General features: G+C 42.4%; 2 protein-coding genes across 3 annotated transcripts in view; one reads left to right on the forward strand and one right to left on the reverse strand.

The window, feature by feature from the left end:
* Positions 1 to 13,352, forward strand: fez1 (fasciculation and elongation protein zeta 1 (zygin I)). 2 transcript variants are annotated; one of them, XM_047607461.1, is made up of 11 exons: positions 1 to 284; positions 1,503 to 1,588; positions 2,414 to 2,774; positions 6,307 to 6,394; positions 7,471 to 7,557; positions 8,209 to 8,371; positions 10,158 to 10,471; positions 11,019 to 11,099; positions 11,864 to 11,939; positions 12,035 to 12,100; positions 12,281 to 13,352. In XM_047607461.1, exons 3-11 carry the CDS (start codon positions 2,440 to 2,442, stop codon positions 12,295 to 12,297), a joined length of 1,227 nt encoding a protein of 408 aa, XP_047463417.1. In that variant the 5' UTR covers positions 1 to 284; positions 1,503 to 1,588; positions 2,414 to 2,439; the 3' UTR covers positions 12,298 to 13,352. The 2 variants fall into 2 exon arrangements, with proteins under 2 accessions (XP_047463417.1, XP_047463416.1); XM_047607460.1 differs by lacking the exon at positions 1,503 to 1,588 and having other exon boundaries at positions 2 to 284.
* A 3,206-nt stretch (positions 13,353 to 16,558) lies between these two features.
* esama (endothelial cell adhesion molecule a) overlaps positions 16,559 to 23,728 on the reverse strand; it is a 53,204-nt gene continuing 46,034 nt past the window's right edge. The window contains exons 2-7 of the mRNA XM_047606989.1: positions 21,175 to 21,320; positions 19,963 to 20,158; positions 19,679 to 19,834; positions 19,328 to 19,450; positions 19,042 to 19,174; positions 16,559 to 17,664 (exon numbers count right to left, since the gene is read on the reverse strand). Of these exons, the coding sequence (XP_047462945.1) occupies positions 17,130 to 17,664; positions 19,042 to 19,174; positions 19,328 to 19,450; positions 19,679 to 19,834; positions 19,963 to 20,158; positions 21,175 to 21,320 (1,289 nt within the window). The 3' untranslated portion in view covers positions 16,559 to 17,129. The remainder of the gene's footprint in view (positions 17,665 to 19,041; positions 19,175 to 19,327; positions 19,451 to 19,678; positions 19,835 to 19,962; positions 20,159 to 21,174; positions 21,321 to 23,728) is intronic.

Here is a 23,728-nt window from a genome sequence, read left to right on the forward strand (position 1 = left end):
AGCTGGGCAGGCTGCCTATTGATTGGAAAACAACGGGCTGTGGGAGGACAGATAAGGGTGGCTGTGGGCTAACGGGTGAGGGAAGGGATACAGACCAAAGCTCTCACCGCGCTGCCATCTTTACCTCCCCGAGCACTTCTCCCGTCTCTTTCACCCTGTAATGAATGTAGGTGCTGCTGGTGCTCGCTGCTGGATTTTGCTGCAAAGGGAGGCGCAGATTCTCCTGGTCTGAGAAGAGACCTTTCTACACGCCAAGCCATACCAATCGGCTCCTCTAGCGGCAGGTAACCCCTCCTCCTACCGCCGATCATCCTGCCGTCCGTTCTTCCCGTCCCCATCTATCTGTGCATCATCTTCCTGCCATCTTTGCCTGTAACCATGGTTTCCTCCATCTCTCCTTCCTCTTCTGTCCCTCCCCCACTCGCTCCTTCTTTCCTCCCTCTGATGAGCTGATGACATGCACTTGCTTGATTTCCATTTCAGCCACGGCCATCTGAATATTGATTCGAAGAGGAATCCGTTTCTGTTCCTGGCAAAATTGCATTAATTTGGCAGGCACTTAAAACATAAATAGGGTTAAATACCTGCCGTGTGAAAATGAGGCATATTTAGTTGGAACCAGAGGCCGTAATAGATGACGGGCTCACACTGTAATAGGCTCACACTTTTGTAATAGCAGTGGGCAGTGTCACCAAAAGAGTAAAACAAAAAAAGAAAGAGAGAAATTACAAAACCTGCAGTGGAATTGTTGTTTGATATGTTTCGATGTAGCCGTTGCTGTGTTGAATGAGGTGAACGCTCTGGCTCTGTTCCATTCAATGACCTCTGACGAGCTGGTGTGATTGGCTCCGTTGAAACCTGCAAGCTTGAAACACACCTGAGACCACCACCCCCACCACCACCACCGCCACTCTATGTGAAGGTCATTACACCTCCTGTATACCTGAGCAAACACCCTGACACCATCTCTCGTGTCGTCACTTCTGACGACGGTGCTATCACTTCATACCTCACCTCATGTCATGCCTAACTGCACAAACTGAATTTGTGATTTTCATTGTACCACATTTTAAAGCAGCAGTCCCCACATCAGCGGTTGATTCAGCCGATAATTTCCATGTCTGTGTTCCTCATTTGTACACTAAATTTTCCTTAGTTGGTTTTATTGACAGACAAGTTGTCAGTCACTGTCACATAAAGGAGGCGAGGGTGATTTGTTTCTATGGTCCAAGGATTTCATCCACGCTGAGACACTTTCTCAGCAGAGAAATCTGAAACAAGTATTAATCCAAAGATGAATCGGATGCATTTTAAAGTGAATGCTAACAAACTAAGGAGATAGCAGTTCACAGAAGTGATAGAGAGGGAGAGGACCGGATTGCGAAAGACGATATCCGTCTGTAGACGGGGCAGCACTTTGCTGAGTGGCGTGATGGGGAAGAAGAGGCTTGCACAAGCTTGTTTTTAAATGGACTCCTCTGTGCTCACCCACTTTACGCCAGGCCACGGTCCAGCAAAGCACACAGAATAAAATTCACTCCAGTAATGACACTGCGTCAGACGCCCTGACCGAGGTGCAACTTCACTGGTAAGTCCGACCGCAGCTAAAACAAGTCCATCCGAGAATGAATGCTACTTTTTTTACTTGCTAGTCAGCACCCTTTACTCTCTACACTTAAAGGAAATTACATTTCATTTTTAAGTTGGCCCTTTTGGCCTTGTAATATTATTCACAGAGTCACTGGAACAATCTGCACCATCTCCTACAGTAACTGGGGCTGCTTTGTCTTAGCTTGTCCCATTTAGTTGAGCTGAAATAATTATTTGATATCGTCTTTAAATGAAGCTTAACTAACTACAGAAGCTATAACCAACAAATATTTTTGACAGGAGCTCAGCAGTTTTTTCCCCATCTTCAACAATACATTCATAAATAATTTATGACAAAACATACACAAAAAGGAACATAATATATGATGTAGTTTGACAAATGTTCCTTTAATTTCATGTCACACAATCTTGGACACTGCATCAGTCAAGTCCCAGTGGAGGTAGATAATTAACTCTGGTTTACCAGTAAAGCCAACTGGTTTGGTTCCCTCTGGGACCTGGTCCCCTTCTGGCACATCTACCTCTATCTCCTCTTTGTCTAGACATCGTGGTGCCATCGCACATGAGGTGAGGCACACACATGCATCAGAAGACTTCAGATAAATCCTTCTGGGGTGCTGGTAAATTTGCCAGATGGGGACATCATGAAAATATCATGAGACTGTTGTGATTGGACGATCTGTTTTTTTCCCCTTGAACGTGTTTTTCGCCATGGCTCATTGAGGAAATGAAGGCAGTATTGTTGTTTTAAAAGCCCTACTCTGCATTAAACACTACTCCTCCTCCACTCTGTTTGGTGCAGGGTTCAGACCTCTGACAGGGGACACCATGGAAGCCCCTCTCGTGTGCTTGGATGAGGAGTTTGAGGACCTCCGGCCCTGTCGGATGGACGAGATGGACCTTCCAACACTCAGCCACTCCTACTCCACTTCCACCATCACCACCACCACCATCCCCTTGGCCTCCATCACCCGTGAGGATTTCTCTGAGCTGGAGAACTTCTCCGAGATGATGAGCTTCAAGTCGATGGAGGACCTGGTCAACGAGTTTGACGAGAAGCTCAACGTCTGCTTCCACAATTACAACACCAAGACAGAGGGCCTGGCGCCCATACGCAACCAGTCTCACAACCAGGAGGACGAGGAGCAACTGCAAGACGAAGAGTAAGCAAGATCCACTTACTCACAACTGTCTGGGCTCTGAGTCTTCACCAAGATCTCTTTGCCAAAAATCTGGCACTATTTATATTCTAGCAAATAACAAGATGGGTTGGTCTGGGCAACCTGATCAAGATGTTTTATGTTTGCACTGAGTACTTCTGATATTGAATTATTCATTTGTGGTGCGCCCACACCCTCAGGGTGGTACTGGCCTATCACATGTCCAAACCCTGTCAGAGCAGCACTGAAATTTGTGTCTGAATTACAGTATATGACAGTGGTAATGCAGAAAAGAGAGAAAAAAAATCTAATGGAGAAATCCCATATCTCTATCACAAATTGCTGCCTTGGAATTCATTATATTATTACAGCCATTGTTGTCTTGAGTTTCTTCTTATAGGACTGAATTTATAGATTTATTGTTATCGTCAAAGCGGCGTTAAAAGGAAATCTATGGCTAAGACAACAGAAGGTTAAATAAGCAAAACATAACAGTACAATTGTATCATGATCCTTTCCAGAACCGAGAGCCTGAAACCAACCAGACCAAGCACTATGATGACAGTGGCAAGAAAAATAAATAAAATTATTTGCGCACTATTACTGGTGTGGATATCACAAAATAGCTTTAATCCGTTTTTATCTACTACATTAATTTCATTTTATCATTAAGCACAGTTTAATTCATGCTACGTATGATGATGATAAAGGGTTTTTAGTGAATAAAACCTTGCTGTACATTCTGCTGGGAAAAACAGACTGGACTACACATAGTATTTAACAAAATTATTGATATACAGAAAGAATATGAAACAAAATATAATTTTCAGACACTTTTGTGTGCTCTGTTAACAAATAAGTAATCACGTAATCTGGTCCTGGTATTCATGTCGTTGCTATTTAGACAGGTACCGCCCACATAAACAATCTCACTAACCAGGCACCGCCACCCCATAGCAACGACACTCGTTAATAGCAGCTGTACATACCCCAAAGTGACCAAGTATCTGTGGGATGCTTTGGATCCACAGAGGCCCCTCCCTTCATCCCAAAGGACCCAATCACTCCCCTTCCAAAGTCCTCAGAAGGCCTGTTTCCATATCCTGGTGCACCTGAACCTCATGGGAGGCAAACAGGAGAACTAAACAATATTAGGCAGGTGGTTTTAATGTTGTGGTCGATGCTGCGGGTCTCGCTTTTCGCAGCGCACTGTCGGGGCCAAACATTGGCTCAGCAGCCTGGCACAAGACCCATAACATTTCGGCACACAGGCCACAACACCCCCAAACAACCAGTCAATCAATGTCTTGGCCACACCCTCCCCGGTTCCAGCTGGTAGGGCTGCATGCTGAATTATTCACTGTGCACTGTTGTACGCCTCAGTTGTCTCTGGCCCTCTCTCAGTCTCTGCCTCTCCACCAGCTGACTGCCAGACCCCCTTCTTTTGGCTCGCATGCTCTGAGGCAGAAACACAGACGTCCTCACACCGCGTGGATCTGAATCGCGCTAAATATAGCCTGGCCGTAGGTGTGAGAGGAGAATTTTAGGAAAAGATGTATGTTGCGAGGAGCGCAGTACACAGGGCTATTTACTAATGCCATGCAAGGATTTACTGCTGCACAGATAGGGAAGCCAGCCCGATGAAGCTGTCTTCTGGCCTGTGAACAGCGTTTTGTTGCTTCTCACGATTCGTAACAATCCACGCTATGATGATATCAAATCAAGTCTCATTCACTTGGTGGGATATTTATTCACGTCAGCTCCACTCAGGCACAGAATGTAAGCAGCTATGAATAGAAACTAAGACATCAGTTACAACAGTGGAAGGCTTGCGCTGGGTTGTGTCACTCAAGAAAACAAAAATCTTGCAGTCAAAGGGAAAACAAGAAAGACTTCGCAGACCAAAAGAAATAATAATCAACAGTCTAAATGTGGTTGAAAACAATCTGGAGAACATTTTGGACTAATCCCTGCTGTTGCCGTCTCTGGAGCACAAACACGAGGAGAGTACGACAAGCCGATGGAGGACTTGAATATTAAACGGAATGATTTTTCTTCAGTGGCTGTGTGCCAGGGAACACAACAGGACAGCTTTGTAACATGGAGTTTAAAGCCCTGCAGGCCAGATGACCAAACCGCGTTACGTATGCAGAAGGCACTGGGCATGCGTGGCTGTGATTCCACTGGGGTTCATTAGAGGGCTTTATATTAGTTGTGCTAAATATGTTAGATGATGACACAGCCAGCGGTCAGTTGTTTTAACCTGAAAACTTTCTGAAACTGTGTAGGGATGTGCTGCTTCTTGGACATTACCACTATTCCTGATATTGAAACACTGTGCATTTACTGCATGCGAGTGGCTGAAGAGACACCCGTCTTATGGCAATTCACTGATGATGAATGCAGTTAATACTTATTGAGAATTATCTATGTTAACAGTTAAACACGTAAAAAAAGCCAGTGAACGTACACCCATCAGCCACAACATGAAGTAAATAACATTCACCATCTTCTGACAATTCAACATTCTGCTGAGAAATGTTTGGATCATTCATTCATGTGGATGTTAATTTAGACCACCCACCCCATAGCAATGACAGTCCTTGCTGGCAGCAGCCATCCCCAGCAGGATGCAGCCCGATACACACACACACAATACAGTTTAAGAATAACAAAAAAAAAACATGAAGAACCATATAAGGTGTTGACCTGGTCCTCAAATTCACAAGATCCCAAAATGATCTGCTGTGCCTGCCTGTCAGTCAGGACAGTGTAGGTTCCTCCTGCAATATTCTGACTAACAGTAGTTAGAAAGTATTTTCTAATTACTGAATATATACTCAAGATGAAAAAAGGGGGAGGGAAGAAATCACTGATAGTTTTAAACCAACGTTAAGTGTATCGAAACGCTGCCCGCCGCGTGCCGCCATGGCATGCGGGCGTGACCGGTGAGGTAAACTGCCTGCTGAATGGGGTCCACTGTGCGAGCAGGCGGGGGGCAGTGCCAGCGGGAGCGGGGCAGAAGGCCCGAGCCAACCTCTGAGGAAAGGAGGGAAAACACAAAGGGCTCCGAGACAAAGGAGACTGTCTCCCAGTTGCGTGTCACTCCTCCTCCGATGGACATTCGCTCCGGGTTGCGGGCGGAGACCACTGTGCACAATGATGTGAGAAGCTTTATCTAAATCTCTGCCAAGGATACCTTTGAATGAGTAGTAAGCTGTGTTTTTCTTCGGTTGTGCATTGTTCCTCTGCAGCCTCCGCACATTGACCGGCATCATTGACTTGCCACACTAAAATATTGACTGAGTTGCAGGCTGCTGAAGATGGGGCTGCGTGGACTGCTGTTTGCTGTTTGCGACCTAGACAACACAACCAGATCTAGTCTAATGCTTCTGGACAGTATAACTTCCTAACTACACCAGACTGAAGCACTAGCTTTCAGAGTAGAGGGCACAACATTGCTTAGATGCATCTCTTTGACATTTTCCTGTGGAATTTGCTTTGCTAATACCTATGTGTGTGTATTGTTCTGCAGTGTGTGGGATGCTCTAACTGATAACTACAATTCCACTTGGGACAGCCCTGACTCTGAGGGATTCAACGGCAACCTTTCTGACCAGGAGGTAAATGTCACTCCTCTTTTTTTTCTGTTTACTTCATGTCTGGGAAATGTGCTGCCAGCCCCATAAAATATGCATACATGTAAGGTAAACACGATCTTGATCTTTGTTTAACAAGAAGACCTGTATTAAATGTTAAAATAGCTTTCACGGTTACCTTTCGGACTAGCCATTTTTTCTTCTTGAGATGTCAAAACCGAAAGGCTCTCCGGTTCATTGGCTGTGAGGCTTACTCTCATGCTGACAGTCGAAGGCATGCTTGACCAACCTTGACTGGTCTGCCATTCTGCTGAGGCCTCTCCCCGCTCCTACTCTCCCTTAATTGGCTGACATATACAGCAGACACTTAGCAGGCAAGGCCACGGTTGGGCTGAACAAGGCCAGAGCAAAAGCTTTTGTCCCAGAGGGAAGATTGTTGTTGTTGTTGTTGTGGAAATGCATCAGCTACACCCTGCCTCCGACCCGAATTAAAGGTTATATTGCAAAACCAGTGTTAAATATTCCACAAATGGCTGGTACCCTTTAGCCCAGACAGAAGTAGCAACTGTGGATACTGTGTACACTTTCCATTTTTTTTTTTCTTTAGCTTGTCCTCATGTTTTTTGTGTTTTGTCCTCCGAACTGAAGACACTAAATAAATTTGCCTTCTGTGTAACATGAATCTTTGAGCAAGCAGCAAATCGGAGGTCTTTTATGAGCTGTCAGCGTATTGTCTTTGCGTAGGCAGCAGTGGAGAACAGCACTGGGACATTCATAGAACACGAAGCTAATTTTTATTTTGTGAACAGAGGCTGTACTTCTGCTCTGATTTAGATACTGTCGTATAAATCCTGTTTGCAGCCCATCAAAACCTCCAGATAGAGGATAACTATTTGGTGGGATCTGGGCTGATCAATGCAAATGAGAAAATGAATAATAATACTTCGAAGATCACGTTGGAATCTGTTTCAAAAATGATTGTTTTAATTGTTCATTTGTTTCGCCTGGACGTTTTAACCTTTACTGGCCTTTATCCTTTTGACAAAAAGCTATTTGCGTCGTTGTGCACGTCTGGTTCACATTTCTGCCACGCTCTGCAGATCCATGAAAAAGAGGAGGAGGAGATGAATGAGAAGAATGACAATGCGAGCTGCCTGAATGAAGAGCCTCTCATCACAGCAGATCAGGTCTGTGTGTGTGTGTGTCTTGATAACATAGAATATCTCAGAATGCCATTTGGGTCATTTTTCTCTTTTACTTTACATTCTTTATGCATATTACTTACCTACTTATTATTTAATTGCTATAATCTTATTCAGGTATTTTCATTTTCTTTTCTTTTTTTTCTGTTGAATGGAGTAAGAACGTCAGTAGTGTTAGGATACGTCAAAGCTTGTGAGTACCCTCAAGACAAGCATCAGCATTTCTTTGAATTACCTCTGAACACTACATGCATGTCTGATAAGAATATATATTATGACCCCCCCTTTGAAAACATGCTGTCGGTCCTTTAACAGGTGACCAAAAGAGCTCAGTGGTTGAGTTGGTACCCATGGTAACCCTTGAACTTTAGCAGCAGTTCTTTGAGTCCTGTAAGTCACACACAGTAGGACATTCATTTATTGTCCAAATCCACCATATTAACAAGAAGAATGGACCCCTGAGGAACCCCAGAGATAAAGCTTAATTGCTGAATTTGGCATCACCACTTTGTGGTTGACTCCTTTCCACTGTGGATATGTTATGGTAAACGGTGAATGGCCTTGTTTCATATTGTGTGTGTGTGTGTGTTTTCCTGTCGATCCACTCGTCACCCTCGACCTCACTCCGCCTTCAAGGTCATTGAGGAGATAGTTGAGATGATGGAGAACTCTCCGGATCCCGGGGAAACTGAGGAGGAGGACGAGGAAGAGAGCAGCCACTGCTCCAGGACCAATCCTTCCCTTCTGGAGGAGATCAGGCAGCTGTCACAGGCCTCCAACAACAACTGTTCATACGAAGGTAAAGCTGCAAATAATCCATGCAACTTCCTCGTGCAACTTTCTACCTTGGTAGTAGTAGCTGTTGGTTGATATTTCCCTAATGTTTACATTACGTATGAACAGGGTATAATCAAACCAACCTTCCTTTAAAACTTTAGACTGAATGAAGCTTGCTGCTTGAGCATTACACAGAAGCTAGAACCCTCCTCACATGAGCCCTTTCCATAAATAAAACAAAAAAAAATAGTATTATTTAAAGAGTGTGAAGGTCAGGTGTTGACTGTATAGACGTAATGCACCATAGTCAAGGACAAATGCACATATACCATATCTGTCTCACATAACACATTGTTTACTCTCAGCCGATAAATCAAAATTTTGAGGTGAGATCTACTTTACAGAGAAACAGGTTGCCACATACGCTTCATCTAGAAATCTACATGATTAGATACGTTCAAAGAACACACTATTCCCTCTCATAGGTTTAAGATATAGTGGGTGCATACAGCTCCTCTCTCCGAACCATCCTTTCTTATGGAAGGTGGCAGAGCATTGCTCAGCTGGGAATGGACACAGAATTAGTCAGTAATTTTACACAGTTGGACACTATTGATGCTAAGTGAGGCAGCGTGTGCAAGACAGTGGTCATCGTTGCATAATTATATTCAGTGTGTTATATATATATATATATTCGGCTCAGCAGGAGACTAAACAAATGTGTGCAGCTCATAGACTATTGACTAATAGTTGGCCTTTCTTTGAGAAATACTGTCTAGTTTTACATCATGAATCACCAAGAAGAAAAGAAACTTTCCAAAATGAATCATGTAAGGCAGAGGTCTTCAGCGTTTTTTCAGGCCAAGGCCCCTAAACTGATTAAGTAGGGACCCCCTTCCTACTATATGTGTTCTATATTAAACTCGGCCTGGTGCTATTTAGAAAATACACAATATTATCATTTTGTATTCAGTATTATGCTAATACATGTGCAACTGCCATAAACATAAACATACCTATATCTGTCATGCATTGTTAGCTTCTCTTCTGCTAATAGCGTAGTGTGCACCTGGGATTTCACATGAAGGGACTGAATAGGATGGACCTGACAGAGTCATGTGTAATATGCAGCTTCGTGATTGGCTCAACTGCGTTCAGGAGGCTTAGATTGACAGGTGTAGCATGGCGCTCTGTGTGAAACAGTGCGCTGTCGAGGCAGCTCCTGTATCTCTGAATAAGTGAAGTGCTGACTGAAAGATAACGTCTTCTGCCTCCATTTATCCCTTTACTGAAATGTGTTGGATTCATGTTAATATGTATTTCAAGAAATACATATTAACAAGGCCTTATATGTGCACTCCCCCCAATATGTATTTCAAGAAATACATATTGGGGGGAGTAATTAAAAAATATATATATATTAAAAAAATGTGTAATCAACCAAAGATTTTGCGACCCCCCCTGCAGTACCGCCACGTACCCTGTAGGGGTCACGGACCCCCTGTTCAAGACCTATGTCGCAGACTACTCTCTAACAGTTGCCCTTTCTTTAGAATAGAAGTAGTTTAGCCTAGTTTTACATCATGAAAAACATGAAAAAAAAACTTTTCCATGTATGGATATGTATGTTTTCATTCTGCTCACTTGTTCCCCTTTGACATATTAATGTGTTCTTTATTTTGACACTTTATCTCTGCTACAGTCAGGTTGTGGACACAGATTGCCACTCTGCTGACAGAGCCCTGCTCAGATCTAGCTGACTCCCTCTTCTTCTCGCCCTAACCATTCTGCTCTTGTCCGTCCTGCAGGCCTCAGCCTCATGCCCAGCTCAGCGCTCGTGGAGCTGCTGCATAGGGTGGAGGCTGCCATCCGTGAGTACTCGGAGGAGCTGGTCAGCCAGCTGGCACGGCGCGATGAGCTGGAGTTTGAGAAGGAGGTGAAGAACACGTTCATCACGGCGCTAATCGAGGTGCAGAACAGGCAGAAGGAGCAACGGGACAGCAGCAAACGCAGGCGTCGGGACAAGGCCCTTAGCCTGCAGGGGGGAGGCACGGCGCCTCTGAATGGGGGGAATGCAGGCACCACGGGCCGCACGGAGAAGACAGGGACCATGCCTGTCAAGGTGAGATGCCGCTCCTTTTCTTTCACCTCTGGGAATAAAGCCACAGCCTCTACTAGATGAGCTTATATGTGCAACTTCCAGTTTGAACGCTTCCAGGATAAATTAGAGAAATGTGGAATTGCAGAGATAGCTCCTCCACTTCCCTCTCTCTGACTGTTAGCATAATGGATCTCAGGTCCATTAACTTCTAAAGTATCTTCCAGGAAACATCCTAAAGTGGCAGTGACCCATCATCTGCAGTATGTACAGTAACAGGCCAGTCCGGTCTCGTCCTGTCCACCAAGAGGGAAACAGCTTAATGGATTTTCACTCCATGCAGAGCAGCGGCGGTGTTTTTATCTGGTGCCTGCTGGTACCTGAGGCCGCATTACTTAACTAATGTGAATGTACAGATGGATCAATGATGCAGAGCCAATAAAAATGTAATAATTGTGTCTGACGGTGATGTCATGTTGAAGGATCTATATTGTACTGGATCGGTCTGTTAAAAAATAATCATGCGATTGCCAGTTTGTAATGATAGAATGTATGTGCCTGTGGCCTGCAGCGCTTCAGCATGGAAGGGCTGTCCAACATCCTGCAGACGGGCATCAGACAGACGTTTGGAAGCACAGGGAATGAGAAGCAGGTGAGGCTGAACAAAGTTCACGCATGACGCATGACATGAATATAAAGAAAACATTATGATCACAAACAGGTTAGGACAATAAGGTGTGATGTGTTCAGGGGTCTGGGATCTACAATATTTGACTGTAGGTCAACTGTCTGTCCTCACATCGGTCAGACAACTGAGTTGCAGAATCTCCCAGCAGGCTCAAAACTCATTCATATGCATTCATACGCGGCTGCTTGGGCACAAGCTGTAGTAAATTTCATGATGGTGACCTACACTAAAATGACCCATGGTGGTATTCACCTTCACTCCGCTGCTTATTTGGCCACATAGATGCACAGTAGTTGGAGTACACATGCTAATCCTTCTGTCCAATCAAAATGTGTGCATTGGATCTGGAATGTAGTGCAATAGAATAAAGCCTCCTTGCCTGATAAGTCCAGTACCCAGTAAAGGCAGCGTTCGGAAGCCTTGAATCTTGGCGTTTATGTGGACGTTAAAGTAACATGTGCCACCCATCTAACAACACAGCCTTTCTTGACAGTTGTACTCCTTGGTGGCAACAACTTCCTTTAAATGTAACCTTCTGCGTACCACACTCATTGTTAGAATACCCAGGCTCAGTCTAAATGACCACGCGAAGGCCTGATCCACGGCTTGACCATACCAGGCATCATAATGTTTTGGCGTAGAAAAATCCAGTGTTCGTTTTACTACTGGATACACCGTTGGATACACCGTTTCTCAGTTAACCCTTCTGAACCTTTAATCTGTTTCAGTATCTAAACACCGTTATTCCATTTGAGAAGAAAGCCACCCCTCCATCTGTCGATGACCTGCAGATGCTCACAAAAAGTAGGTTTTCAGACCACAACATTTGCATTAAAGGTAGACAAAAGCCATACCCAGAGTGGATCCACTGACATTAGACTTCTGATTTCCCCACGTAGTTCTCTATGCCATGAAGGAGGACAGCGACAAGGTGCCTACACTGCTGACTGACTACATATTGAAAGGTAACTACCACAATAACCCGCTGGCTGTTCCAACCTTCCAGCGCTTTAACCAAGAAAAAAAAAAAGCTGTAGTCACTGCTTGACCCTGTTCTGTTCCTCAAACTGTTACATTTAAATCAAAACTGAACTTTTTGAATCGTCTCCACATCTATATTAAGGTCCTGTTCTCTTCCTCTCTAGTCTTGTGTCCTACCTAAAGCACCGGCAGGCCAGGGCCCCACCGTTTGACGGAGCATTCCTCTCCACCCTCGAGGGCTTTTCCAACCTTCGTCGCCTCTGGCCCAAGCTGCATGACCTCCCCTCTCTCCCCCCCCCCCCCACCATGGATCCTCACCATCGACATTATCGTATTCACCTCAACTACGACTACTGCCTTTCGCTGAGCTCACCTCCTCCCCCTCCTGCACATTAAGCTGGGGCCAGACCCCCAATATGGCCGCCATCTGAATAAAAAACTGGCCCCGGGTCAGTTCCCACGTTTAAGGGACTTCACTAATGGAGCATGACATGCTGTTAACGATCGCAACACCACTTTGGTACAGGGATGCAGTGACACCACTGCTTTCTTTTACTCAGTCCGTTTACGTTATTATCTTTCATTTTATTTCGTGTCGTCTAACATTTTCAGTGTTGCCAAGTATTGACATCATAAACTGACGTATTAACCACCGGGTTGTTCTGTCCATTGATCCACGAGGACCTAACTGTCGGATAAATAAAATGCCATACTGCATTCATATACATATACAGCACATCTCCCTGGTTGTTTATGAAAATAAAACACAGATTCATTTGAATACTAAAGCCATGCACCTTTTTCTGCCAACTTAGTACTGTAGCTCCATGTGAATGAGAAGAATCACGACTATTACGGGTGCAGTGCGGTGCATTAAAGAGCTTCCCCTCCCCCTGCATTTTTCCTTTCACTATCCCAAAATCCAGTGCTCTTCTAAAGATTTTTAATATATATTTTTGTTTCATTTGTATTTGATACGATCTCTGTTGTCGACTTTCTACTTTTATTTACTGTGTCATCCGATCAACAGGCTTCTGTGCATCTCACCCTGTTCAGCCATGTGGAGGTGTATCGCTGGTATTTTTATTTGATTTTTTTTTTCCGTGGATATCATCCCCAGTGAGACGAGCTCATTTCAATGAAGGCGTGCATATTAGCATATTTATGACTTCCTTTGCACCGTGTAGGTGAATGTTACATCGCTAATCGCAAATTCTAATAAACATTCTACCCAAACGCTGTCGGCATCTGCGTCTTTATTTCTTTATATGTGTGATTTTGCAAAGGGCGACAAGTAGATGAAGATTCACACGTGTCTGTGTCTGCCATTAAAGATCCCACACATCATGTAGAAAAAACAAAAAAAAACATTTATATTTATATCATTGTCCTCACAAATACCCCAAGTCATGAAATTGTGTTTAGAACATTTTCTGTTTCTTTATGAGATTGAGTTTTGAACATTTTTAATCATCCTGTTTGCTTCTTTATGATTTCCTGGTTTTATTTCAGAAGTTTCAGTCCTTATTTCAAAAACTTTCTGCGTTTTCCCTCCTTTGTGATTATGTGATTGATTTCTCCTTGTGCACTCCTCCTCCTCCTCAGTAGTCTCACCTGTTCCTTGTTAGCCAATGTGTCTATATATAGTTCTGTTTGGGCTGTTCTTTTTTTTGGCTCTGTTTTTTTTCTGTCTGAGACCTTTGAGTCTATGTGCCTTGGCTTTTCTCCATCGCTTCCATTTTCCTGTGCTCTGTTCAGCTGAATTACATCTTGTGAGCGATTTATGTTTTTTGGCTTTAACTTGCTCTTCCTCTGCAGTGCCTTTATTTCTCCCTCTGAGTTCTCATTAAACTGACTGTTTCATTCGTCCACCTTCCTCTGAATCTTGCTTGGGTTCGTCCCTTTTCCCTGCTACACGTGACTCTAACTGCAAAGCATCATGTGGGGGCAAACTGTGGGAATGTATAAGAATAAATCTATTCTTCTCTCCGCTCACTCCCTCATTTGTTCAGTCATCAGTCACCAGGCAGTTTTCAATGTCTACATTTAAATATATATTAATGCAACGTGTGACATTGTTAGAGGCAACATTTGACTGACTCATGACGATTTTAGAGGAGTGTTCATTTTAACATTTGGAGCAATCATCTACTGTCACTTTGCTGCCATCTGGTGGTTTAAATCTGCGATGTGTGATAAATTTGACTTTCAACGTTTTATTCATTATATGCCTTTACTCTGTCCAGCAATTTGGTTGACATTTCTTGCCTTAGAAATAAATTGACATATTAATAAGACACTCAAAGACACATTTAGAGGTTTGGGGATTACAGTTGATTCAAATAATAAATAATAAATTTGTTCCTATTTAAACCCCAACCCTTCACCATGTTTAAATGAAATAATCATTTAAACACATGCTCTGTCCCTTTTGGAATTTGGAAACAACTCACACACAATAGATCAATGTATTTTAATTGAAAAATATTGTACAAGGCATTTTCCATGGACAGAAACGGAGTACACAGGTGCACACTGCACATTCATGTTTGGCCATCAGTTTTTCAACAACAGTTCTACAATCCCTCCTGGTTTTACCCTGGTCTCAGTGTGACGGTTAGCACTTCCATAAGTCATAAAACATTTACTATTTATAAATTCTCTTCATGTGCTCTTATACATTACTGTATAAAAATAAAGGCTTGTTTTGACTACATTTCAATGTTCATAATGTACACTCTTAAATGGCCCGTTCACAGGTCAAAACACTGAGTCTTAACTCTAATAAATCCTACTCCACTGTCACCGTCCCTCATGAAATCGTTTCATTTTGCACGTAGCAAAAAGAAAAACTAAATGAAACCAACGCTTCACAGTACAACTACATTGGGCTGCCACTGTCCTGCCGAGCCTATATTTAGTAATGGTCTGTACACGATGATTTTACAATATTTTTTCCCTTCAACATCATCAAGCTTCAAATGATCCATTAATGAAAGTTCAATGTTTCTGTGTACAAAAAAAAGCAAAGCAACAAAAATACGCTCCAGTGTCATGACAATACAGCAGAATAGACCGTGTTCTCCTCTTTTCCAAATCCAAAGCATATACACCGATCAGGTGTAACATTATGACCACCTTCTTTAATTGTGTAGGTCTCCCTTGTTCCTCCAAAATTAGTTGTGACTCATCAGAGAATGGACATGGATCTTCTGAGAGTGTCCTGTGGTGCCTGAATGTAGTTATTGGGGGCCTTTGGGTGGATCATCCCACAGATACTTAATTAGTTTGGGATCTAGTGAATTTGGAGGCCACGTCAAACACCTTCACATTTTTTGAGTCGTTCCTAAACCATCTTTGTGTGTGTGTCAGGCTGCATCCTGCTGGGAATGGCTGCTGCCATCAAGGAGTGTCTTTGCTATGAGGTGGGGTTGTTTAGTCTGGTGTAGGTGCTACATGTCTAAGTAACATCCACATGAATGAATGCCAGCTCCAAAGGTTTCCCAGATGAACACTGAATCGACACAAGATGGTCGATGTTATTTACTTCTCCTGTCAGTGGTTTTAATGCTGTGGCTGATCGGTGTACGATGATAACTGGCATTTTACAAGCTTCAAAATAGCCAAAATCATGTTAAAACACAACAATTAAAAGTCATAGTTTCAATACTTATCATTGATTTGATACTAGACTCAGTTCTTATCAGAAGGAGTGACTCCAGACCAACTCTCCACCACAGAAATTCTGTAGGCGAGGCAAGTCGGGCTGACGTCCACGATGAACTGATAAATGAGAAAATAGTTTCTGAGCCAAACCCAAGCCAGTAGTGGCTTGAGTTTGGCAACACTTCATTAAACATTTATTTTTTTATGTGAATTCTTTACGAGTTATTTTAAATGAGCAAATTCGCATGGATGCTGTAAAACACCCTCATGTTTTTGTCTCGGATAGCACAGAATTAACAATATGTTGGCATTTCTTAATGTTTGTCACTTAAATGGGATCTAAAAAGGCTTACATGTTGAACACAAGAAGAACATCAAATCTCCTGTCTCATGTGTTGAACATGAGATATGTATAAAGACAACACGCTGAGATAAAGATGCAACCCATCCTGTATATCTTTGGTTCAGTATCCAGTGTTGACTGTTGAGTGTCGTTCCACAGCGGCTGCGGCCGACAATATGTTACGCTGTCTGTCACATATTTACCTCAAAATAAATATCATATTTACAATTTCAACCCCGCAGGCGACTTTAAATTATTACAACTCAGGAGTGGACTTGTGTATTAGCAACACGCCACACCGCAGTTCTGAATAGTGCTCAATATTCTAAGAAGCTTTTGCTAATCTGTGTTCAAAGAACTGAGTCTCAACGCATTTTATAAGATGAAAACTCGACAGAAGTTAAGCCAAAAAATAAAAAAAAAAGGATTAAGATACTTTGCGATGCCAAACTTTATCATATGAATGTCAAACACATAATGCTGTCTTCTCTTTCTTTTCGTGAGTATGTTGCCGAAATATCCTCACGCAGACCTGTATGTATGCATTTAACCCTCTCAACAGTTGTGGCAAAATGTGCTTTAACTATTTTGGTCCTGATGAGTCTTTCATCAGGTATCATTTGTTTTTTTAGAGAGATACTACATTTGAAAGATTACATTTAAATATATATTGATATAAAAACAAACACATTAGCAATAGTGATAAAGTAGAAAAGATGATACTGGACAAATGTATGAAAAGAATATCTACACACAGTTTGCATTGTATACAGTGCATACAGAATATAAAAGACATAATACAGTATACTTAAAGCAGGTAAACTGTGTATCTGCCAGTCTCATGAAAGCTTCTTGGCTTGAAAGCAAGTGACATTTTCCTCTACTGTAATTCTTTGCTAAATAGTATTTAAGTAAAGCGTTCCCTTTTTAAAAATCAGCAGTTGACCCCTTGTGAAATCCTAAAGGGACAGTTTTCCACTGTTTCTGGACAACGCTGGATGCTGTTAGACCAGAGACCCGGCCTGGTTCTGTGCAGGCACCATAATGGGCACCCCTCCCATGCGGGAGATGTTGGAGGTTGTGATCATGGAGTTGGGCAGGGGCGGAGGGGAGGGTGTGGCCTTCATCTGCAGGTGGGGTTGGCTGTAAGTCTGTGGCAGCACCTGGGCCTGGGGCAGCTGGGAGTAGCGCTCCGGCCCAGATAGGGAGTTCCCGTTGGTGCTGGGCTCGGAGGAGACGGGCTGTCCGCGCGGCAGGGTGGTGTTGTTGTTGTAGCTGTAATGGGTGGGGGTGGAGGCGCCTTGTTGGCGGGACGGCCTGTAACCAGCTGTGCTGCCCGTCGCGGTGATGATGGAGGCGGTATCCGAGGGGGCGCGCTGGGGGTACTTCTGCAGGTGGTGGTGGTTGTTGTGATGGAGGGGGGGCTCTTTGTGGCGGGGGCTGGAGGCGATGGAGGACAGCGTCCCGTTCTTGGAGATGATGTCAGAGCCCATACCGCTCCTAGCCCAGGAGACACGTTTGGGAGCCTGAGCATCCTCCCTGGAAGAGAGGAGGACAAGGAGGTGTAAGGACAAGCTGCTACTGCAACACTATCATGCATTTTCTTCAGTAAACCTTATTTTTTCATATCTAGTAGACACATACTATAGCTGCAGCTTCACACACTATCAGGGCAGTTGCAAGGAATTCTTGCCCCCCTGAAAGATTATGGGCGTGGGCCCCTCTACCGCAGGATTTTTCATTGCCACTTTTTTACAACTGAGTACTATTATGTAAATGTATTATTAGTTGTCTTATTCACATTTTTCTGATTTGCATGCTATAGTATCCTTAACTGCTGGAGGGTCATACTCAGACAAAACAGCCAGGGAATAAAGGTTTATTGTTCCATTATATATTTCATTTTGTAAAACATTAAGTATTATGTTTTGTGGAAAAACTGAAAAACTAAGCTAGTGTGGGAATACACAAAATCTAAATGGGCTTCTCAGTACCATAGCTCTAGGCAGGTAGCTTCCCTTTGCCATTGTGTGTGGAGGGCACTGAGTAATGTGACCATTGTGAGGCAAAACGTATTAAAATTTATCCCAAAGTCAGTGTAAACTCTCCAAAATTCTAAATGATCTTGTTATTTTATTCAACTTTTTGCATTTAGGTCATTGAAAATGTCCCACCAATGACAAAATTTTACAAGACTACATTTGAACATATCAGGATTAAGTAATTGACCTTCACCTGATGCTCAGATTTGTGTTTTTTGGGGTCACCATCTTAACTGATCATCCTCTCTGCCTGCTGGAGTTCGCGCTTTCTTAATTCATATCATGGAGAAGAAAGAACCGTGGACCAAACCATTTTTAAGAAGGGGCCTATTGAAAATTAGCCACTCCTAAAAATCTATATACTGCCATGCTTTATCCTTTGGCTTATTTATTAACATGTTGGCAAACCTGCATAAATATGACTAAATAAGAATACTTATACTGATGATGAATCTAAACCTGAAAGGCGTGTCTTTCCTATTTCTCGGCTGATTTATGGATGTTTTCCCTCAAAGACATAAATTAAAGAAGTAATTCAGAAGATCTTTGTTTTCGCTTTTGGCTCATTATGGTGTTTTTGCATTTTCCCACACACTCAAGAACTCATGATATCCCATTAAGCGTCTAAGATTTATAGTCTGTGGAAGACACAAATCCTTTTCAATGATCACTTATTAAAATATTTATCACTTTGAGGTGGGGGGGGGGCAGTCAACCACAGGACAGCAGCTGCATCTCTGAGGCATTTAACCACAGCTTCATCATTTGGTCTGAGCATCAAAGTCACCAGAGTGAATAATTCCTTCAGTCACTTCTCATGAAGCAAACAGACTCTTGATAGAATGCTGGTTGGATTTAAGCCACTTAAACTCACTTGATTTCATTGGCCATGTCGTCTTCGTTTTCTCTCCGCCTCCTCATCAGGAAAAAGAAGCAGAGGAGGAGGAGGAAGATGAAGCCGACCACCGAGCCCACTGTGGCGCCGACAATCATCCCCACATTGGTGGCTGGAATCATGGGACACAAAATGATTACACATGGCCAAATAACATAACTCGAGCATGCACACCGTTCCTGAGAATGGATTTTCGGTTTGACATCAACAAGCGGTTGATTCTAGATTTCCTCATTTTATGCGTGTTTCGCTGTGTGCTACGTACAGGAGATGATCTCCAGGTTGATGGAGCAGCTCTCTGATCCGGCTGAGTTGCTGGCTGTGCACATGTACTTTCCCGACATGTTACTGCTCAGATTGCTCAGCTTCAAGGTGCCGGTGTTCTCATCTAGAACAGCAGCAAACATGGAGGACTATGGTCAAGTACACGTGACTAAAGACTAAATGAAACTGCAGATGCATTCATTGCATTGACACTTTTTACTCCAGACATCCTGAACATATGCACATTTCAATGATAATAACCGACATGATATATTAGTGTTTTTGTAAATTTTACACATTTATTATATTTTCCAGCTTGTTCCATAGCTTAAGGGCTTATAATGAAACTCACTGAGCATGGGTGAGAAGAAGACCTCAGAGGTGGGGCTGGTTTTCCTCCATTTGTACATAGGGATAGGTTTCCCAGCACTGGACTTGCAGTTGAGAGTCACATTTCCCTTCAACACAGGCTTCCCTGATATAGAACACTTAGGAACAGCAGGTGGGACTGAGAGGAGAGGATTATTAAAAGAAAAAAGGTACTAGGTTAGCAGCAGTCTGACTTACTTTTGTGCATTTTCCAGTGTATGTAGTAGTTATTGTGCAGGCAGCATGAAATAAAGTGTGTCTTGGTACCTTTCACATCCAGAGTGAGTTCAGCAGTGATTACCTCCGGTGGACCTACGACCTGACAGAAGTACCGTCCCGAGTCGGTCTCCCGGGTGTCATTAATGTACAGAGATACATTATTTGAGGGCATTTCATTGATGAAACCAACGCGACCCTTGAAGTTGTTGCCCACAATCATGTTGTCTTTGGTGTAGGAGATGACCTGGACAGAAAAACAAAAAAAAAAAATTTGAGTCAGGTGGTGAGAAAACAGGAAGATGAAAGTGGCACGATTTTATGTATATTTTTTTTTTTTCCTTTTGTCCAGGTGTACCGGCAAGGAGTTATTCAAATTCAAAAATACCAAATCCAGCTCAAAAACTAGTCTTTTTCTACGGCGAAGTGAGTGGGTGTGGTGGTTATTCTGGGGCAGAATCGGAGGGAGGAAAAAACACTTAAAGTTGATTAAAGCTGGATTTAACAACCCATTTAAACACGCTGTCTGAGTCTGCACTGGAGATTAGTTCATTAAGTGAGACAGGAGACACAAAACACATGCGACTCAAAGTCATTACTGATTTTCTCCTTATTACAGGATGGCAACACCATGTAGAGTACACTACAGAACTCATGTCACTTTGGGGGAAAACCTTTTCACATCTCAATAAAAATAATGTGTCAAGAAGTGAGTCCTTCACTTTAGCTGTTTAACTGTGCACCAAGCTCGTGGCTAATGGCTGCTGTCAGGTTTGGCTTTGAGGGAATCTTTCAGCCATCTTTCTGGCAACAATGAACAGTCACACAGTATAATCAAGTGTGTATCAAGTCTAACTGTCTTTGTATTTTGTTATGATCGTTTTCCGTTGTCCATCTGCTTAGGTCTGACCTATACAGACATGTAAAATGGGGATGCAGGTAGAACAAACACTGACTAGAGGCAGCAGAGCTCCTTTCACAAACTCCCATTGCACCATTTAATGCTTTAACATGACAACGATTTCATATAAAATCGGACGAGAACACATTTTCTGTGTACATTTCATTTTGTCTTGGATTAATTTGTAGGGGTTTACAAAAGAAGAGCTTTGCCAGATTAACAGCATTAGAACTGTAATCCTAGGTACTGTAGAGTCAGATGGCAAAAACATTTTATTGCTGGGCACATATTAACTTAAATGTTTATTTATTTCACATTTAGCACATATATGAGGAGGCAATCTCTCCTGCCTGTTTCCTTACATTATTAGTTGTCCCAGTGATAAGGTTCCAGACAACGGTGTTGGTGTTCACATCGCCGACTGGGTTGTACGAGGCCCTCAGCACGGCCATATGGCCCTTGATCACATCTATACTGGTTTGGGGCATCTGGAGCTCGGCCAGTATTCCTGGATGGGGGAACAGGGAGAAGAAAATCATGTACTGTTATAATCCTGCTCAGGTTTACATTATAACAATAAAGCTGTAACAAAGCGGGAAACAAGTCTGGAATTGTTTTCTCATTACACATGAGAGACATGACAGAAACAAACATATATATAAACAATGTAGAACTGTAGATGTGGGTGAGCTATGATCTGCTCCCACATTCTTCAGTGAATTATGGTGATATGACCCTTGGAGGGCATCAAAAGAAGATGAGATGCAGTAAGAACAAATGGGACAAAAAAAAACTACTACATTTATTATGATAGAATTTTTTACCAAAGCTGTCAAACAGACTCCTCGTCACAACTCATAATTCATCAAGTCAGGACTGACCTCTACAGCTTTAAAACCAACAGTTACCTATACGCTGCTTGGAGTACACTTAGTTTACAGTCGACTACATTTGTCAATAAAGGTTCTCTGATTCTCAAAGGGCCAGAAAGTACTCTGTGTTTTATTCGCAGAACAAACGGTTAATTTATTTAATCACAGTGATGGAACCTTTCATTTATTTCTTTATTTATTCTTAATTTTGGACAAACTGCAAAAGACTGTTTTGTTTTTATTTATTTATTTTTATTCCAAACCAGCTTTTTTTTTTTTTCAAATTTATGTTTTTTTCATTAAACATCTACTTTATTACTTACTTTGCATTTAAACACTTTCACTCTCAATAAAGTGGAAAGGGGTCTGGATACGTCCTATAACACTGTAAAAGTTAAAAAAAATAAATAAATAAACCAATGAGGCTCTCCTCACTAATAAAACCCTCTCCTCCTTTGTCATCATTAATTCCTGGTTTAATGAGAGTTTGGGCTGTTTTTTTATTCAGCTTGTTGTGGCAAAAAAAATGAGAGGTTCGACACTTGTGCAAATGCTAAACTGATGACTGTGTTTACTAACCCAGCTATGAACTAATAAATGACAAAGAACTGAGCTCAAGTGAGGAGTTTCCTTCGGGGTCAAGGAGAAACGTAGTGCGCATTCAGGACCAGAGGGGGGCAGCAGAGAGCCAGAACTCACCTGCTAACCTCAAGAGGACATGAAAAATAATATGGGTTCACATTTAGAGTTGTATATATATTTTTTTTGTGTGTGTGTGTGTGTGTGTGTGTGTGTGTGTGTGTGTGTGTGTGTGTGTGTGTGTGTGTGTCAACAAAACAAATTGCATGATTTGCATGACAGCTGTTGAGACTGGTAAGACTCAGATAATGGGACTGGTGAAACCAGACCGATAACACTCAGTAGCTGACTGTGCATAATTTGTTTACTGTAATTAAAGGTTTTCTCAAAGGAATGTCAGCTTCTCCTTTGGTGAGAAATGAAAGAAATGAGGGTGTTTTCAAGTGTGTATTTAGTCAACAGAAAATGTCAATCTGCCCTCTTCCATCTGTCACAAAACAACACAGATAGTCAGACAGATATTAAAAATATAAATAGCAGGACCTATACACAGCAGATGACTGTTGTTCTAATCTGAATTTGATCACTTATCCTTCTTCACCTGTCTCATAAGTCACATGGCGTCCTATTTAGAAGGGAAGGGTGAAGTTAGCAGGGAGCTCTTCGGTCTCTGTCTATCCCTGAAATGAATCCTGTAACAAACCCGACTGAAGCCTGTCGTTTGCATGGCTGCCAGCTCAAAAGTGTGTATCCTTGTGCATGGGTTATGACACCACAATCTGGCAGGTGTATGCAAGTTTAAAAACCAAAAAAAAAAAAAAAATGAGGGCATCCCTGCGCGTCTGTGTGTGATTGGCACGTGCAAACTCCAACGAAAAAAATGGAAATCTAGCACATGACAAACACTCTTCATCCATTACACTGCACCCAAAAACTGAGATCTGTAAGTCATCTTTTACACATACACGCCACGCATCTTGCATTTTTCCATTTTAGTTCATTCCTGCTTATTAGTGCCATTGTTTGGGGTGCCACAGCTATCAATATCAATATCAATATCAATATATTATAATACAATATAAACCATTCCGAATTTTCTACCTATTGGTACTCCACTTTACAGTCACAATGTCGCACACACATTCACACACCAGGGCCAACTGGTTATTCAGTATTTGTCTCAAGGACACTTTTGGCATGTGGCATGTTCCAGGAATTGAACTGTGAACTTTCCAGTTCATGGAAATCAACTCTACCTATTGAGTCGCAGCCGCCCCACTCAATTCCATGTCCTTTAAAGAGCCTAAAAAAAATCTCTACCATCCTCATGGCACATTAACATATATTAACACATATTTGGAGTATTTTCATACTCTTGATGAATCTCAGTTCAGTATTCCCTTTTTGCTCCATTTTTGCTCTATGCCAGCTCATGAGTAAAATATATTTTACTTAGAAGATAAGT

The sequence above is a fragment of the Mugil cephalus genome, chromosome 15 (assembly GCF_022458985.1).
Source record: "Mugil cephalus isolate CIBA_MC_2020 chromosome 15, CIBA_Mcephalus_1.1, whole genome shotgun sequence".
NCBI lineage: Eukaryota > Metazoa > Chordata > Actinopteri > Mugiliformes > Mugilidae > Mugil > Mugil cephalus.

Bases quoted from the DNA above. Each gene is read 5' to 3' on its own strand.
- fez1 (XM_047607461.1), top strand. From the start codon at position 2,440: ATGGAAGCCCCTCTCGTGTGCTTGGATGAGGAGTTTGAGGACCTCCGG. The intron at 6,395-7,470 runs GTAAATGTCACT...CACGCTCTGCAG, and splicing joins GCAACCTTTCTGACCAGGAG to ATCCATGAAAAAGAGGAGGA. The intron at 8,372-10,157 runs GTAAAGCTGCAA...TCCGTCCTGCAG, and splicing joins CAACAACTGTTCATACGAAG to GCCTCAGCCTCATGCCCAGC.